The sequence below is a fragment of the Melanotaenia boesemani genome, chromosome 20 (genome assembly GCF_017639745.1).
Source record: "Melanotaenia boesemani isolate fMelBoe1 chromosome 20, fMelBoe1.pri, whole genome shotgun sequence".
Lineage (NCBI taxonomy): Eukaryota > Metazoa > Chordata > Actinopteri > Atheriniformes > Melanotaeniidae > Melanotaenia > Melanotaenia boesemani.
Genome location: NC_055701.1, coordinates 24,572,250 through 24,591,115, shown reverse-complemented (window position 1 = coordinate 24,591,115; position 18,866 = coordinate 24,572,250). Strand labels below are relative to the sequence as shown.

General features: G+C 37.4%; 4 protein-coding genes across 4 annotated transcripts; 2 read left to right on the top strand and 2 right to left on the bottom strand.

The window, feature by feature from the left end:
- The first annotated feature begins 1,062 nt into the window (after positions 1-1,062).
- On the top strand, positions 1,063-4,168 carry LOC121631165. Its single transcript, XM_041971872.1, has 3 exons — positions 1,063-1,168; positions 1,303-2,142; positions 4,033-4,168. The coding sequence occupies exons 1-3, from the start codon at positions 1,159-1,161 to the stop codon at positions 4,035-4,037; spliced, it is 855 nt and encodes a 284-aa protein (XP_041827806.1). The 5' UTR covers positions 1,063-1,158; the 3' UTR covers positions 4,038-4,168.
- On the top strand, positions 4,039-5,496 carry LOC121631168 (GTPase IMAP family member 1-like). The gene has a single exon (XM_041971875.1). It carries the CDS (start codon positions 4,275-4,277, stop codon positions 4,746-4,748), a length of 474 nt encoding a protein of 157 aa, XP_041827809.1. The 5' UTR covers positions 4,039-4,274; the 3' UTR covers positions 4,749-5,496.
- Positions 5,497-5,558: 62 nt separating this feature from the next.
- Positions 5,559-7,397, bottom strand: LOC121631166 (complement factor D-like). The gene is made up of 5 exons (XM_041971873.1): positions 7,291-7,397; positions 6,992-7,148; positions 6,667-6,814; positions 6,301-6,591; positions 5,559-6,007 (listed from the first exon to the last, which is right to left on the bottom strand). Exons 1-5 carry the CDS (start codon positions 7,352-7,354, stop codon positions 5,828-5,830), a joined length of 840 nt encoding a protein of 279 aa, XP_041827807.1. The 5' UTR covers positions 7,355-7,397; the 3' UTR covers positions 5,559-5,827.
- A 4,028-nt stretch (positions 7,398-11,425) lies between these two features.
- Positions 11,426-14,393, bottom strand: LOC121631167 (complement factor D-like). Its single transcript, XM_041971874.1, has 5 exons — positions 14,268-14,393; positions 13,966-14,122; positions 13,216-13,363; positions 12,850-13,140; positions 11,426-11,918 (listed from the first exon to the last, which is right to left on the bottom strand). The coding sequence occupies exons 1-5, from the start codon at positions 14,329-14,331 to the stop codon at positions 11,739-11,741; spliced, it is 840 nt and encodes a 279-aa protein (XP_041827808.1). The 5' UTR covers positions 14,332-14,393; the 3' UTR covers positions 11,426-11,738.
- Positions 14,394-18,866: the final 4,473 nt, after the last annotated feature.

Below are 18,866 nucleotides of genomic sequence, written 5' to 3'. Positions count from 1 at the left end.
GTACCCAAAAGTAATTAGTATGGAAACTAAAACAATCTTACTTAATAAGAGTATTTCTCCTGTTTTTATCAAATAGTATCGTCTTGTTATGACCGTTTAGACAGCTGCTGGCTGTATCGCGCAGCTGCAGATGATGGTGTAACCCCTTAGTAATATAAGCAGACACTGCTGATAGCTGTCGTGTCAGATGAAAAGGGGTTCTTTCATATGCTATTAAAAGCAACACTATATGCATTTTCTATTACTGTATATTTGATAATTCCTGTGAGATAAGACTTTGTTAGCCAGTGTGAAATTATAAACAGAGTGACCAGGAGAAAATGTTTTGCCTCTCTGTCGAGAAAAAAAAATGTGCAACCTGATCTTCCTTTAATCACAGTCAACATTCCACATTTTATCTTGTCAATCTTTAGAGAAATGTCTACAGTTTGGCTGATTCAGTGATAATACAAACAACTGCAGGATAGTTTGCAGCCTGACTTTTGGGAAATCAGCAAGCTGAACCTTTTTTTTTATTATTATTATTATTATTTATTTATTTATTTATTTTTTGTAGGAGTGCATTTAGAGGAACCCATGGGCTAAACAGAGCCCGGTGGAAGATATTTGAATATTTGACCAATTAAAAAAGTCATGCTAGAGAGTAGCTTGATGATTACCTAAAAACTTTGACTGTTTTCTTTTTCTAGTAAGGTGTGACTTTTTGCACTTCACTGCACAAGAGTTACTCTAATAAATCTGCTCTGCATCATAGAATACTTGGTGGAAATCCTTAAGACCCAGGGTTGACATAATCATATAACTTCTTAAAAAATCTCCAGGCCTTTTAAGTACAAAGTGATTTTTGGTCAAAATACACTGCAGAAAGTTCAGCCCAGTGTGCTGATGTCATGCTTCTTTCTCAAAAGAAAAGCAATACTTGTGGGGGAGGATGGTGCAACATTCTTTTGTATTCTTAAGCAAGAGCAGAGGCATGAGGAAGATGCGTGCACATTTTATTTTGAATGACAAAATATACTTCCTTGATAACAAAAGTTCAGGTGCCACAAAAAGTAGGCTTATCAGGAAGTATCTCATTCTACCCTGATAGTGTGTGTGTTTCAGAGTCAGGGTTTCTAGTTTCAGGTGTTCTCTTGGGCTGACAGATCTGCAAAAGCCATGTCCTGCAGTAAGTTACTGTCTTTTTACTATATATGTTAGAGTAATTAATTTTATATAGAAAACATGGGAAAATTTGTTTAAAGCTTTATCTGTAGCGTGATTGTGCATGTAGCCACTGACAAGACTTTACTTTTTTATTAGACAGTGAAACTAATGCAAAGCGGATGATGGTGGTTATATCCATGGTGGAAGAGTGGTCCTCTCTGAAAAATCTGCTGCAGGTTAGTTCTGAAGATAATGATCACCAGGTAGTCTTTAGTTCTCTGGGACCAAACCAAGTCTGCGACCTTATAGTGGAGGGTGACTCTATCAGCTTGCACTATGCAGGATTAAAAGAAGACATGACAGAGGAGGGCATCTGCCAGGTGATAGATAGCTGCTTTAAGTCCTGCAGTGATGGAATCTGTACATTTCTCCTGCTGATTCAAGGTGGATGCTACACAAAGAAGGAAAGAAGATTGATAGACATCCTGCAGACACAGTTTGGAGCTGAGGCTTTAAAATATCTTGTTATTCTCTCTGTGGAAGATGGAAAGGTTACTGACACACTAGATGACACGCTCTTGGATTTAATAAATGATTGTGATGGCAGATACTGTCGAATAACATCATCTACTGCAAGTGGCGGGCTGCATTCATTATTCGAAATGGTGAGCTACATGCTGACTGAAAACTGTGTGGCTGGTTACACTGAAGCCATGCTAGCTGAATCAAAGAGAAGGTGTGCAGACGACTCGGCCATGAACATGCTTAAACAGAAGGTGGAAGAATTAGAAGAGAGAGTGCAGGCTTTCCAAAAACTGGTTCAACAACAAGAGGTGAGAAGAGCAAGAGAGTTGGAGGAGCTAAAAACAAAGCATGCTGAGGAAAGAAAGAAGGAAACAGCTGAAAAGCAGAAATATGACGCAAAGAGAGAGAGTCTTCATGAGGCTGTAATGAGCCACAGAGCCATGCTGCAGCTCCAGATGAGAGCATCTGATGGTAAGCATTATTGTTCACTTGCGTCTGAAAGTTTTAATAGGATTTTGTTGAGATAAACAAAAAGGTTGAGCCATATCTTTCACAGGGTCTTCTCCAAACAGTAATAGGGGTGTGTTAAATTATACAAACCACAAGTTCTAATTTGGTAATTTATTTAAACTATCATTAAACAGACTAATTCAAAAGAATGATTTTCTATACTATTAGTGACTAAATTAACTTATATAGAAAATAAACCCAAAAAGTGTGAAAATCAATACATGAATTGGTTACAGGTGAGGGTGTCAGCATTGGGTATAAAAGGAGCCTCCACCAAAACCTTTGTGTGTCCAAGAATGGATGGGTCATGGTTCACAACTTTACACAAAATTCAATCAGATAATTATTAATTAGATTTTAAAGTTTTTTTTTGTGGCATACTGTAAATGAGAAAAAATGTTGAATATGAACCAGATTTTATGATGGCAGTAAAATTACTTATCTACTTTGATATTGTTGCATCACAGGTTGGCAGAGTATTTGTGACTTTGCCACATAGAGGGTAAAAAGAATATATTTTTTGTCAATGAAAAGTTGCGAAGAAATGTGATCTTAAAAAATATATTAAATGATCTCTGTAGAAAAATTTAGGGAATCTCTGTATCTAACGGCAGAGTCCAGAAACTGCTAATGGATGTAGGCACACTAAATTAGAAACCATCTTGTCATTATAATCACTGATGGTTTCTTATTATCAGGCAAGCTATTGCCTCTTAAGATTAAATCCTGAAATCTTACCTGAAACTTTAAGACAGTAGCTAAATATCAAGTCTTTAAAGAAACACTGCTGAGTTCTTTGCCAAGCTCATCTCAGACAGACAGAGAGATAGCACACATGTTCTGCTGGAATCAATGATTTCACATTTCAGTTGCTTCTGGGAAAAAGAATCTGAAATCTGATGCTTCAAGCTGAAGATAAGAAAGCCCATCCTGGCTATTATTAAAGAAAGGTCCAGAAGACAACATTTCTGAGGATGCACTGGTGCCAGTAGCATGGGTGACTTGCAAATGAGGGTCCTAGTTATACAGGGATGTATATCGGATTTTTGTAAACACATGCTGCCATCAAGGAAATCTCTTTTCCTGCAAAATATATAGGTAATTTGTCGAGACAATGACAGACCTGATTCTACAGCTTAAAATAGACAGACATAGTGTGTGTTGCAATTTTGGAAATCATTAAAAAATTTAAACGAGCCCATAAAATTAAATATGGCTAATTTAAGTTTTTATTGTCTTATATAAATCTATCCAGCTTTTCCAGAGGTTGGAAAGCTTCAAGTAGGAAAGCAATCTGGATCAATGCTTGAATTCATGGAAAATTTCCACCTTTAGAAAACATGAAAACTAACTTCTGCCGGACCATGTTGTCTTAACTAATAAAGGAACTTCTAGGTCAGAGCTACTCAGTTCGGTCCTATGAGGGCAGCAGTCCTACAGGTTTTCAATGTTTCGCTGCTCCAAAACACCTGACATAAACTGCATGGATCAAACCACATCCAGCTCATTAATTTGAGTCAGATGTGTTGTAGCGGGGAATAATAGAAAACCTGAGGACTGCTGCCCTCGTAGCACGGAATTGTGTAGTCTTGTTGTAGATGATAGTTGTAGTTGTTTTTTTATTTAAAAAACAGATCACATCCAATATTTAATCAGTTGTCAACATGAGCATGGGTAACAATATTAATAGTTGTACCTAAAAATCAGGCCAGACTCATCAAAAGTTATAAAGAATATTTGATTGATCAATTATAGCTCCTTAAATCACTATAAGTTGTAGTTTTCAACATAGTTTTTTTTATCTACTTTTATCTTTTTAACTTTTCTAACAGTTTCTTTTTGCTGTTTCAGTTTAAGATGATGAAGCAAAGAAGATATCTGTCATTCTGTTGGGCCTCTCTGGCAGTGGGAAGTCTTCTGCTCTAAACCTAATTCTAAACAGGGCTGGTAATCAGTACTCAGTCAATGGGAACAATAACGAACCAGCCCCAACTGTGTCTTGTGAAAGAAAGGAAGTGTTTGCAGCAGGAAAGCGGCTCATCCTGGTGGACACCCCTGAGCTGTGGGATGAAGATGGGCTGGAGTACACAGAGATGTTGAAAGACTGCCTGGCTTTGGCTTTACCAGGACCGCATATCTTTCTGCTTGTGCTCCAGGTGGGACGTTTCACCCAGGGAGAGTGTGAGATACTCACACACATGCAGAGGATCTTTGGACGAGAGGTTGTGGAGCACACAATTATCCTTTTTGTCCATGTTGATGGAAACCAGTTCAGGCCTCAGAAGATCAATGACTATGTCGCTGGAGCTCATTCAACGCTGCAGGATCTCGTCCAGAAGTTTGGAAGTCGTTATTTTGAGCTGAGTGTCACAAAGCCAGAGAGTGTTTTGAGCTATCCTCAGGTGAAAGAGCTGCTTTCAGGAATCTACAAACTGGTTGCCTCACATGGAGGTCGCTCCTACTCAGTGAAAAGATTTTCTCTTCAAGAGCTGCAGGAAAGAAAAAACGTGATAGTACAGGGGAAAGAAGGTGCATTGGAAGGTAATTACTTACTGAGAGGTGATTAATGTCTTTTATTTAGTGCATAAAGCAGAGCACTGTATGTAAAATATTGTAATGCTAATAGGTGAGGGCTGTTAATTCAGCTTTAATGAGCTGCTAATGCATGAAAAATTTAATTGTTTTCAGTTACCTTTCAGATTTATTACATTCATACAGAAGCACTTAAGGTTTTAAGGCACTTTTTAGAAGCTGGTTAACCTGCAAAAACATTGTATCTTTAAATGAGAGAATTTAATCAAATCTCAACTTTTTTAATGCTGAGAATACAATCATGTAATACTAGTTAGAAAATTCTGATTTGTTCTGAACTTTCAAATAAAAATGTGGTGGTGGGTGGGTGTGTGTGTGGAGGACTTTCCAGCCTAAATAAATCACAGCAGCACATATCAGGAATAACTGATATGTTTATCTGCACAAAGCCAAGAAGGGAGGAAAAGGAAAAAGTACAGCTGTTCATTTGATTTATTTCTGGACTTCTCTATTTGGATGAACACTGCCAAGTTTATGACTTTATCTTGTTCATATCATGAATACTGAAGAACTGCTTCCACAGAGACCATTTATCAATCAGTGATACCACTGAAGAAGAGGAGCGAGATTGCGGCAAAACTATTCAAATTTCATAATAATAATAATATTTTTTTTTACTTTATTCTATCCAGGTCTAAAAATGTTTTACAGCTTTATAATTTTACAATTGTATAGATAAAATGTTTTTCCTTTTTTTTTTATTATTATTATTATTATTTTTTTTTCTCAGTATGTCTCTTTATCTGTTGCATAACACAAGAGATAATAACCCAACACAAACACGATTTCACAGTGACATAAACTGTATTTTATTATTTATTAAAATGATGTGAAATAAAATTTTGATGTGAATCGGGCTCTAGATTTCATTTGCCTGGAGTATGCGTGTGCTAATGAAGATCTTTTTCTACATGCATGAATTTAAACGTTAATTACGAAGTAGATCATATAAACATGAATGCTGCATGTGTAGAGTAATCAGAGACTTGGTTGAGGCGTAGCAGTGGCTGACACGTAAAAGCTTAAAAGTGAAACTTGCTGCTAACTCTTTTATTTAACTTCCCTGGCCTCCTTCTACAGCAGGCTGCAGGCCCATGGTGCGGTCAATCCAGTCAGTGAAGTGGGAGATGATTGTGTAAATTCCAGGCTTTTTCAGTTGGCCACATTTTTTTCCTCCATTGGATGTGATGCCCACTGCAACACCATTAAAGAGCAGAGGGCCTCCAGAGTCTCCCTGTAGGTAACAAAAACAAGCAGACTGAGTCTTAAAGAAGAATCGCCGCTTTTAATCTGACATCTGACAAAGTTTATTAATAATTCCTTTTAGGAAGCATGAAAGGAAAAAGAAAATAAACTGAATTTCTTGCTTTACATTTTCCACAATCAACCAATGTGTCACTTGAACAACATGGATTCACAATTCCATTTGCCTGTGAGGAAAACTGTCTCTCCATGAAATGTCCATCCCATTTGGGAACTATGTTTTATCATATATTGATTTTAAGAGGTAAAATAGCCAGAACTTACATCACAGCTGTCTTCAACTGGATACGGCTGGTCGCAGGGGTCTGAGCACTTTTTATGTGCGCACATCATGTTACTGGTAACCTTTTTGCCAAAGTAGTCACTGCGGGAACACCGACCGTGGCTGATCATCTTCACAACCACCTCTTTGAGCTTGTCCGGTCTGGCCTCCAGGTTGTTCAGTGATCCCCAGCCTGCAGTCTCCACCTCATCATCAGTGGTAGGATTTACACCACCGCTTCGCAGGAATTCCACCGCTTTAACAGCCTCAGAGGCGTTAAATGGACGATCCAACTACACAAACATGATCAATAAAAATAACATCAGTTTACTATAAGGATGAAATACTGACATCAGTGATTCACTTACTTTAATTAAAGCAATGTCATTGTTATAATTGGATGGATCGAAGCTGGGATGATTGTAAAGATTGTCTGCCAAGATGTCAAAGGTTTGTTTTGTGTCTTCAGGTTGGCTGAGAGAATGGACACCCAGCACTACCTTCCTTCCATTTGGACTGAAGAACAAGAACAACAATACAAAATCACAACAAGAACAAACTATTTCCTGCAAAACAGCAGAAGCAAAATAGAAAAAGCATGAGATAAACATTACCAACACTGGATGTTACACAGAACTTATTCACACATGAATCCTGATCTGTTTCCTGCTGCTGTGAAGAATGTTGTCTCACCCGTTCGGCATACAGTGAACTGCTGTCATCACCCACTGATCTGCGATCACAAAACCTCCACATTCATGTTTTAAACCATCTCCCTCTGGTCTCTGGATGGAGGCCATGTAGGGCCGAGAGTGTGGCGCTGCCTCTCTGCCACCGATTATACCCTCACCTGAGACAATTTAAGAACAAGTTAGACCAGTAATACAATACAGATATGTTAAAGATCAACACAATATTCCAGTCTGAAATGATACAAGATGTGTAAAATAAAGAAATTATTAAATTAATAAATAATGTCTTGATGAACTTACTTTGTGAAATGAGGGCAACAAAAACGAGAGCAGCACCCACGAACACGTCTTTCTCTGACCCCATGATGTAGCTTTACTTACCCTCAACCAGCAAGGCTCTTTTAAAGGCTTGCTCTTAAAAGAGAGGAAACATAAATCAAGGAGATGTGGTGCAAGGCACAAGTGGGAGTGTGATCATCCTCCCATTCCCCTGTTTTTTGGAACAAAAACAGGAAAACATTAAACATGTGAAGGACATTTTATTTCACTGCTATGAGGGGAAATTTTTCAAACAGTCAGATTTTCTCAGGTTTCTACATAAATATTTCCAGCAGCACTTTAACATCTTAGTTATATAAAGGTTGGTAGTTCAATGAACTGCTCTTGACTTTGTGTTCTTTCTTTGTTCCCATAAAGCAACAGGAAGAACGCCAGCATGGCCAAAAAAAAAACTTATTTGCCTTTGCTTATGGTTTCCAAAAGATTATAAAGTCATGATTTTTGGTGTTGCTTCACAATGAAAGACAAAGAAATTGTATTAACTGTGCGGTTTGACTCAAACAGCCTCTCTTCAACAGGCTGAAGTCAAACTCAGTTTATGTTTATTCTCATTTTCAGGTTTAGTCATTGATAAGTTATTTTAATCTTAAACCAGCAGCTAGAGACATCAGAGGCTGTGCAATTAATTATTCTTAAATACTGAAGAATTGCTTCCACATCAATTAGACTTATACCACTGAAGAAGAAGAGCAAGAATACTGCAAAACTATTCAAAATTGACAACAATTATTACTTTCTTTTAAAATAAAATTATATCAAGGATGAAGTAGGTTTTCAAGCCTTATAATTTTACAGTTGTATAAATGAAATGTTTTTCCTTTTTTATTCTTTTGCATTAGGTTTCTTCTATAACTGTTTAGTTTTGTACTGATAATATTTGATCTCAGGGAACAATGATTTTACATTCATTTTCTCAGTATGTCTCTTTCATCTGTTGCTTACCACAGGAGATAATAACCCAACACCAACACGATATTACAGTGACATAAACTCTATTTTATTATTTGATAAAATGATGTGGAATGCATTTAAATGTTAATTACAAAGTCAGATCATATAAACATGAATGCTGCATGTGTAGAATAATCAGAGACTTGGTTGAGGCGTAGCAGTGGCTGACACATGAAAGCTTGAAAGTGAAACTTGCTGCTAACTCTTTTATTTAACTTCCCTGGCCTCCTACTGTTGCAGGCTGCAGGCCCATGGTGCGGTCAATCCAGTCGATGTAGTGGGAGATGATTGTGTAAATTCCCGGCTTTTTCAGTTGGCCACATTTTTTTTCCTCTACTGGATTAGGACAAGTATAATGGCTGTTACAGTAATAAAAACATTTAAAATCACCTCAGTATCTTTGAAAGTTCTTTATTTCAAGTATCTTTGAAAAATCTCTGGTGAAAACTTGATTGCGCAACTTGATGCTCAAAGTTCAGCTTGTCTTTGACCCAGATGCCCGGGTTCCTTGCAGCTGGCTTCATGTCAGCCACTAAAGGCCCAGGAGATGTCAGAATTTGCACTGACACTTGCTGGGATCCAATCCAAAAGACCTTAGAAGTGGATTTCAGCAATGACCTTAAAACACTGTGGTTCTGATTCATTTTGACAGCACACTGTCATCTCCACATTTATGGATCCAACATTGCTCCCCACATCCCAAAGGTAAGAAACCACACTTCAAAACTTTTTATTTGATTTTATTATTTCTTTTTTATTCTTGCAAAAGGCATCACATGACCGCTTTTGTTTAATAGTACCGCATCACATCAGCAACTAAATATCAACACATTGGCAATTTTGAAAACCCACAATGGCTGTTTTAACAAAATAAATGCAAGAGGATATTATTAGAGAAAGAGAGAAAAAGAAATTTACAGAGCAAGAGTCATCATAGACTGACTTTTACTGGCTGCAGAGAGCTCAGAGAAGAGACAGGATGCAAGGTGGATGCTGACTCAGGTTTCACCAAAGTGTGAAATCTGCCAGAGTTAGATAGTGGGGAAACAAAGTGTAGCTGTGTGTCATCAGCGTAAAAGAGAAGCATAGCATCAAGGCTTTTTAATTATGTAACTCAGGGAAGGCATGTACAGAAAAAATCAAAGTGGTCCCAACACTGATCTTTGGAGTATTTGTATGAAAGGTTAAAAAAACATTTTATGGCTGTTCCTGAAATCCCTACCCACCATTAATCACAAATGTTACCTACAATTTTGGAATTAAAAAACAGACAGCAGATCAGAACAGATCAAGTTAAGAGGCTTACAGAACAATGCTGCTGGAAACTTCCAAGATTTCTATATTAAGCAAAAAATAGCTTCAGATTGATCAAGCTGAACAAACCTCTGAGGAGTTAATTAAATCCTCAGTTTGCAGGTTTGCACAGTAATATGGCACAGTCTCAAATTATTACAACCCACTGACGTACAGCAGTTAAAAAAGGCAGTGCAATGGTCCATCCATCCATCCATCCATCCATCCAATTTTCTATATCTACTTATCCAACTCAGGGTGGTGGAGTTTTATATTGTGGGCCCAAGCAATCCCAAACAAGAGACCACTGATTCAGCAGGCCTTTATTTTTCCTCTGCATGCCTTAACAGGCCTCTTACCACCAAACCACCATGTTAGACAAGTGCAGAAAATAAATGGGAAGGATCATTTTTTTAACTTTAGGTGGATTTTAGTTCATGTGCAGCATATTTCAATTCCAGAAGAAACAATTACCCGAACCAAAAAACAAACAACAACAACAACAAAAAAACAAACAAACAAAAAACAAACAAACGAACAAACAAAAAAATCCCCAAATGTCATATTCTAAACACCTGGATGAATTGATAGAATAAACCGTATCAGTTTTGATTTCATATACAGACATGGACAAAATTGTTGGTTCCCTTCATTTAATGAAAGAAAAACTCACAATGTTCACAGAAATAACTTGAATCTGACAAAAGTAATAATAAATAAAAATGATATTTAACCAATGAAAGTCAGACATTGCTTTTCAACCATGCTTCAACAGAATTATTAAAAAAAAAGATGGTACCCTTAACTTAATATTTAGTTGCACAACCTTTCGAGGCAATCACTGCAATCAAACGATTCCTGTCTGATTTTTATTTATTATTACTTTTGTCAGAGTCAAGTTATTTCTGTGACCATTGTGAGCTTTTCTTTCATTAAATGAAGGGTACCAACAATTTTGTCCACGTCTGTAACTTCATCCACTTTGTCTCTACTATTTCAGATAAGCTGATCTTCTCTGTCAGGAAGCATCTCACTGCCGCTGTCCCTCTTTACTCTCCCTGCTAACCTGTGCTGCCCTCTAGTTTAAGAAATTATGCTGATGAGCACAAAATGTTGTGAATTTTACTTTTTATTCTGTTTGCAGTTGTCTTGTTGTTTAAATCAGTTTAAATTAAATAACACTTAGACATGCATGATCATTTTATTTAATTAAATGTAATGAATTTATTTGGATGGCACTTTGTTTGACTTCGGTTGTTTTTTAAATGTGATAGAAAAATTAATTTGATTTGATCTGAATTTTTAAAAACACAGTCAAACACAATGTTTTATTTCTACATACATGTACAGTGACGCTTTTTTTTTTTTCATCTATCCTGTATCCTTGTATTTATGTAATAGAAATATTTTTTTAAATATAGCTGTATTAATTTCTTTTCCCTACTGATCACTTAAGCTATTTTGTGTATATATATATATATATATATATATATATATATATATATATATACACTTTTGGAAACGTTCTGGTCCACACTCCAGACCACTTGGTGGCAGTAATGTACTAATTCATTTTTTGCTAACCCCCAAAAAGAAGAAGAAGAAAACTGCAGCACAGAGATCAGGTTTTACTGAACATATCAACGGGAAAAAAGAGAGATAATGGGAAACAAGTAACTGGGATGAAAGAGGGCGGATATCTTGCTTTTAGTTTAACAGTAAATGTGTTTCTTATTACATCTCCCTCATGTTCACGATGTTATGAGTACAGTAAGTTACATAGCTGCCTCCAAAGGTGGGCATGGTAGAAAAAGTTGGAGAACCACTAACTTACACAAACATGAGATCAGAATCAGAAACTACATTTTATTATTTCATAAAATATGACAAAACTGGATAAACAATAATGAAACACAATTTTGAAGTTTATAGGATTTTTTAGTAGTAACGGTAATCATTTTCTTTGTCCATGCAATTATTCTAAAATTTAATTAAGTTGGAGTACTTTGTGATATGACATATTTGACAATATTTGTGTTAAAAGTGGATTAAATTGAACTGCACTATGTCAGAAGAGTACAAACACAGCCACATCAGTATTCAAAGAAATATGGCCATGTCAATAACACAAAGTTTTAAGAACAAAACTCTCTGCTTCTCCTTTATTAACTTTCCTGGCCTCCTGCTGCAGCAGGCTGCACGCCCATGGTGCGGTCAATCCACTCAGTGTAGTGGGAGATGATTGTGTAAACTCCAGGCTTTTTCAGCTGCCCACATTTTTTTCCACCTTTGGAAGTGATGCCCACTGCAACACCATTGTAGAGCAGAGGGCCTCCAGAGTCTCCCTGAAGATAAAAAGAGAAACCACAGAACATAATCCTCCATCTGATCAGGTCTACTTAAAATTAAAATAAGAGGAAAAGTAAAGAAATTTGTTTCTGGTCAGTTTTTGTTTGTTGTAACAATGCTTCTTGCTATTGGAAAGCTTATATATTTTCCTTTTAAATGGTTCCACATTTGTAAGGAAAATGTATATGTGGGATGAGCAGTAGCTCCACCCATGATTGCAAAACAGCCAACTGTGAGTGTGGAGGTAAGCTCAATGCAGAAAGATATGGAGATGAGATTCTGCAAACAGTGGCAATCCCATTTCTCCACAGTCTGGGACCAAACTATCCTCCAAGATGGGAACGCTGACCCCCACAGAGCAGGCTATAGCTCCAGAGGATGAATAACCTGCATGCAGTCCTGACCTCAACCTCACAGAACACTCGTGGGATTAGCTTGAGTATCCTGTTTATGTCAGAGTGACCAACACAACCACATTGACTGACTGGCAACAAATGCTGGTAGAAGAAAGGTTTGCCATCCTACGGTGGTGTGTGACCAAGCTGGTGACCAGCATGAGGAGGAGGTATCAGGCTGCTGTGCTTATGTATTGTTCTCCCAAATGATTTTGAGTCCCCTAAATAAATAAATTGTTAAACTGCCACTATGTCTTGCTCTGCACTTAACTCTATTACTCATGATACAAGTTAATTTTCCTTACAAATATGGTTCTATTTAACAGTGAAATAAACAGACTTTCTATCTGTTTAGGATTTTTGTTGTAAAGAAGCATGGTTAGAACAAAGAAATAATCCACCAAAATCATATTTCCTTACTTTTTGTGCTTTTACTGTGGGGAAAGCTGTTGTTTCTGTATGGAATGACAATCCTATTTGAGAACTATGTTTTACCTTATTGATTTTAAGAGGTAAAATAGCCAGAACTTACATCACAGCTGTCTTCAACTGGATACGGCTGGTCGCAGGGGTCTGAGCACTTTTTATGTGCGCACATCATGTTACTGGTAACCTTTTTGCCAAAGTAGTCACTGCGGGAACACCGACCGTGGCTGATCATCTTCACAACCACCTCTTTGAGCTTGTCCGGTCTGGCCTCCAGGTTGTTCAGTGATCCCCAGCCTGCAGTCTCCACCTCATCATCAGTGGTAGGATTTACACCACCGCTTCGCAGGAATTCCACCGCTTTAACAGCCTCAGAGGCGTTAAATGGACGATCCAACTACACAAACATGATCAATAAAAATAACATCAGCTTACTATAAGGATGAAATACTGACATCAGTGATTCACTTACTTTAATTAAAGCAATGTCATTGTCAAAAGTGTCTATGCTGAAGCGGGGATGATTGTAAAGATTGTGTTCCAGGATGTCAAAGGTTTGTTTTGTGTCTTCAGGTTGGCTGAGAGAATGGACACCCAGCACTACCTTTCTTCCATTTGCTCTGTAAAAAGAGAACAATGATATATTATTACAGGTTTTTTTTCGATTGCTAAGACACATTTCTTGAAAGCTTCTCTCCTTTTCCCCAAACTGTGAACACAAAACCCAATTTTCAAGCTACATTCACAAAACTTTACACTCTTCTTGCAAAACCAAACCCTCAAAACAGTTTAATCTGTTCCCAGAACTGAACCATGCTGTCAAATTAGGTCCTGAGTCAGTCAAAATTAACAACATGACTTAGCAGTCCCTAAACACTACATAGAAAAATAGAAAAACACAATGCTCAGGAAGCTGTAGAAATAAATGTTTATTGTTCACTGCGGGCTAAATGGTTGTATATATATATATATATATATATATATATATATATATATATATATATCAAAAGCCAAGGTTGAAATCAATTTTTAGTTGTTGCATTCAACTGGTGACACCTGTGCTTTAATTGCGTTTAACTATTTCCTGCAGCTTTGGAGTGAATAAATCCACAAAACAGAAAACTAACATTAGATAAACATTACCAACACTGGATGTTACACAGAACTTATTCACACATGAATCCTGATCTGTTTCCTGCTGCTGTGAAGAATGTTGTCTCACCCGTTCGGCATACAGTGAACTGCTGTCATCACCCACTGATCTGCGATCACAAAACCTCCACATTCATGTTTTAAACCATCTCCCTCTGGTCTCTGGATGGAGGCCATGTAGGGCCGAGAGTGTGGCGCTGCCTCTCTGCCACCGATTATACCCTCACCTGAGACAATTTAAGAACAAGTTAGACCAGTAATACAATACAGAAATGTTAAAGATCAACGCAATATTCCAGTCTGAAATGATACAAGATGTGTAAAATAAAGAAATTATTAATTAACAAATAAATAATGTCTTGATGAACTTACTTTGTGAAATGAGGGCAACAAAAACGAGAGCAGCACCCACGAACACGTCTTTCTCTGACCCCATGATGTAGCTTTACTTACCCTCAACCAGCAAGGCTCTTTTAAAGGCTTGCTCTTGAAAGAGAGGAAACATAAATCAAGGAGATGTGGTGCAAGGCACAAGTGGGAGTGTGATCATCCTCCCATTCCCCTGTTTTTTGGAACAGAAACAAGAAAGCATTAATCCTGCAAGGCCTGTTTTACATTTACTTAATGATTGAATTTTTTTCAGAATATAAATTTCTCACAAACAGAATTCTCAGTAATCCTGACAATGATTTTACCTGCTGCATTTACCACAGCGATGTAAAATTTGTGAAAGAACAGAAGTTGGATGAACTGCTCCTGACCTCATTCATCTAAACACACACACAAAAAAACAACTCAATGTCCTTTTTCTCAGCAGCAAAACCTTATGTACTCAACATAGTCCAGTTATTGTTTTAAGTAGTATGTTTCTGATAATATGACTCAGTTATTTGTTGGCTGCTTTATTTACCCTAAAAACTGACTGGGTTTGTTATTTCCCACTCAGAATGTCTTGCAGCAGACTGTAAGAAAGCATCCTGATTAGGACAAGAATGAGGCCTGGTGTTTTGTCTTGTTGCCTTAGCATCCTTAAGAAAACTGTTTTATAGCATGAGGAGAAGGAGCTGGATAAAAAGCAAGGCAAAATTTCTGTTTAAAATTATTAACATATGATCTTTTTCTATACACAACAAAGCTAAATTTCAGTACATGGCCAACATGTTTTCATCTTTAGGTTGATCTTGTTTTAAAAACCCCAGAAGAGTCATTTAGATCCCTAATTTGCTGCAACACAAATGCTTTTTTATGCATTTTTAAACTATCAGAACACACTGTATGTTTGCATGCTGCAAATACCACATCCTCTGCAATGCTTTACAAGAGTCTGAGCAGGACAGAGAATGTTGGTGCTCAGACGAAGTGTCACTATCTGCTGGCTTTGATTATACAACAGTCATAAGGGATGTAGCTTTTCCATCAAACTGTTTTTTTTTACTCCAATGGCATACACTTGCAACAAATGCTTGGGTCTGGTTGGAATCTTTAGCATTGGTAAAAACAGGACACCAGGAGTTGGGGGCTCTCTGCCCAACTGGCTCAATGGGAGCAGCAGCAGTGCTAACTGAAAAGCAGCTGTACTTGCTAGCCAAGGCAGCTATCCACTAAATCACAGATGTCCAATTCTGGTCCTCAAGGACCACTGTCTTGCAGGTTTTATATTTTTCCCTGCTTCAACCTTCCTGGTTCAAATAATGGTTCATTAGCAAGCTTGTGCAGAACTTGACAAGCTTAGGGGGAAATCCATTTTATTTTATTCAACTGGGTTGTAGCAGGGAAACATCCAAAACCTGCAGGATATTTCCTCTCAAGGTTTGCAGTAAATTTTGTGTGCTTTGAGTTTCTTCTTAGCTTTTCTTGTGCTTTGCATATGCTACTTGTAAGTTTTTCTGTAAAAACTCATAAAAAGGCTGCAAAAAGCACCTTAATGACCCTCCATGATTGGTAGGGGGAGTCAGAATCCTCCCCTCCAGTCCAGAGCAAAGACAAGCACTTTTTTAGGCTGTACTTGTGTCATGATCCCAAACATCCTCTCCTCTTGACACATTCCAGACAGAGTTGTGGATCTGAGTCTCTGACATTTGTCAATGTGAAACCTGCCAGTCCTTCAGTTTCATAGCAGCTGCCGATGTAAATGAAAGGAAAGAGGTTGGGGCTATGACTCGGGCAGGACAGAGGATTGAGAATTTTGCATTCTTAGTTAAGATGCTCTTACCAACATTATGAATGGGATTAGACAACTGAGGCTATATTCCAGTTGGACACTGTATACAAAAACAGCAACACAGAGTAGCAGGAAATGACTTATAAACACTGATTAAATCATTTTTGGATTTTAAGATAGACACAGAAAAAAACAATGTTTTATTATCAAGCCAAAAGTGTGTAAGTTAGCTCAGTAATGGTTTACTGTTGTTAATCATTCTAGCATAGACTTGCACTGCCATCTGCTGGTACAAAGAAAAACTATCAGAAAATGTTGCAAAAACAAGCTGTGGGGAGTTACAATAAATTAGATTATTGGTAAATGACAACAATCTTTCTATGTAAATACCTTGTATTTAGCTGGTTGCTAATTTCATATCATTATATCTATTTTTTTAAACACAATAATTGGAGTTACACAAATGCATACTAGTGTTGCTTTTCTAAAATCCCAGGGATCCAATCATGATATTGCATTACTAATAAAGGGAAGGGAATAGGATAGATGAGGAAAGGTGAAATCTGCATTTAAAGGATGTATATATCCTCCTTTATGGTGATGAGTTCAATTAGCTGCTAATGTATTGACTGTAAAAATGATTTTGAAGCATTTTTGAGTAATTTACAGAACATATTAAAACATATGTGATGAGTATTGTTCCTTTACATTGTAGCCTGATGATTGCTTTCCGTCAATGTTCTAGACTTTCGATTGTCAACCAAGCATTGCTTTATTTGGCACTGAGATGAATTACAGCTACAACTATAGCCCCGAGCAACTGGGCCCACCCAGTCAGGTAAGTGCATGCTCGTCTATTAGGTGTGTGTGAACTGTATGTGCACTTCTCGCTCTCATTCTCTGTGTATGTGTGTGTTTTTGACACCCATATCTGATGATCCGTGTGTGGTCTGGAACCGAACCAGTTATCAGAGATGAGCTAACAGAATCATTTTCAACTTTATTTTTTCTAAATGTTTCATTACTCTTTCTCCCTCCACCCTCTGTTCGCTCATTCCTCCTCTGCTTCTCATTCTCAGACACTGAGTCAGCAGCCTGTCAGTGTGTCTGCCAAGTTTTCTTTCCATCAATCAGTCATTAATCACTTTGTCTGTTTATGTCTTTGATCCCACCTTCCTATTGACTTATTAGACTGAAGTGGATTTTGATTTGCTTTTAAACTTATTTCTGTCTAAAGCTTACAAATAATCACACGGATTAGGCTACAGATACAGTATATAAAAATAGTGAAACACTACATGTATGCATGCATATTTGCATGGTTCATTAAAAGTGATGCAACAGGAAAGCAGGTAAAGAAAACCACTTTGTTAAAAGCTCCTGTGCATCTCTGTGCATACTCTGTACAGTTAGGGGAGAGCAACTTTCATATACTTTTAAAGCAACAGTACTTACGTTTCCAACCTTAAAACTCTGACTGGTACACTTACATTCATTGTGCACACTTCTGAAGCCTCCATTGCCCAGGAGTGAGGGTGGTCAGGGGCTGCAAAACCACACTTTACAACTTTGTGTTTCAGCCTAGAGCTTCACATGACAGCTGGGTTTTGCCTTACGACAATGTCAGCAACTATATCAACATACTTGGCGTTCTGAACGTGCACCATGGCTGATTCAGAAAAGAAATGCAAGTGGACATTACTGGAGGAACAGAGGACAAGGACGAGGGAAAATGGCAGAGCGAGACACGGGACAGCTCTACATTAAGTTGACTTTTACTGGCCGGAGAGAGCTCTGAGAAGATACAGGATGTAGGACAGATGCTGAATTAACTTTTATTTATGGGCAGCAAGCTGCAAATACACTAGCTAAATCCAGTAGTGCCACTTTAAGACACAATATCTACTGTGCTTATTCTATTCTATTTTCTATTCATTAACATGTTCATTCATTCATTCATTCATTCATTCATTCATTCATTCATTCATTCATTCATTCATTCATTCATTCATTCACAGTCATTTAGCAGACACTTTTCTCTTATTCTCTTCTTTAAGAACATCACAAGCAAGAAACCAGCTGTGGAAGTCACTAACCATGCATGCACCATTGCTCATTGTGCAACAAAATCTCCCCAACAAAACAAGCCGCTCTAATTATTGTCATGGGCTTGATATAAAAAAAGCTTAATGGTTTTCACACTATAAAAGGTAGCACAATGAAAAGCTCTGCTCATCCAGTTCAACTGGATGAGCAGGTGTAGAGAAGCTGATGGAGTGTGACAGCGTTTAAGTCTCAGTTTAAGTGTGGGCCTTTTGCTGCATGTTAGCCTGTTCAAATCATATCTATTTATATTATGATGTATAATGTGCATCTGTAATGTGTAGAAGTGTGGAGGAGTTGTTTAAAACTGTTGAAATACCTCTGAAGTTTTATACACTGTGACTCATTGTGAAACATGACCTATAGAAGATTGACATACCAAATGTCACAGCATAAATCTCCAGAACACTTTGAATGGTTTAGGTAGCATAAATTATGAAGTTAGGATTAAAAATATGTACAAAAGAAGTCGGAAATCGTCTAAAGTTTACAGACTGAGGAAAACAACAGTGTGAATGCTGATTCAGTATTAAACCTGCAAGACATTAAAATAACTCCAGAATGACCTGCAGAAATCAGACTGAGCAAAATGATGTCACAATTGGAAAAAAATGCTTTCATTGATTAACCACAGAGAGAGAAACTGCTTTAGAGCTCTTAAAAATGCAATTGAACAGTTTGTTCCCAGGCAACAAAATGGAGGTCAT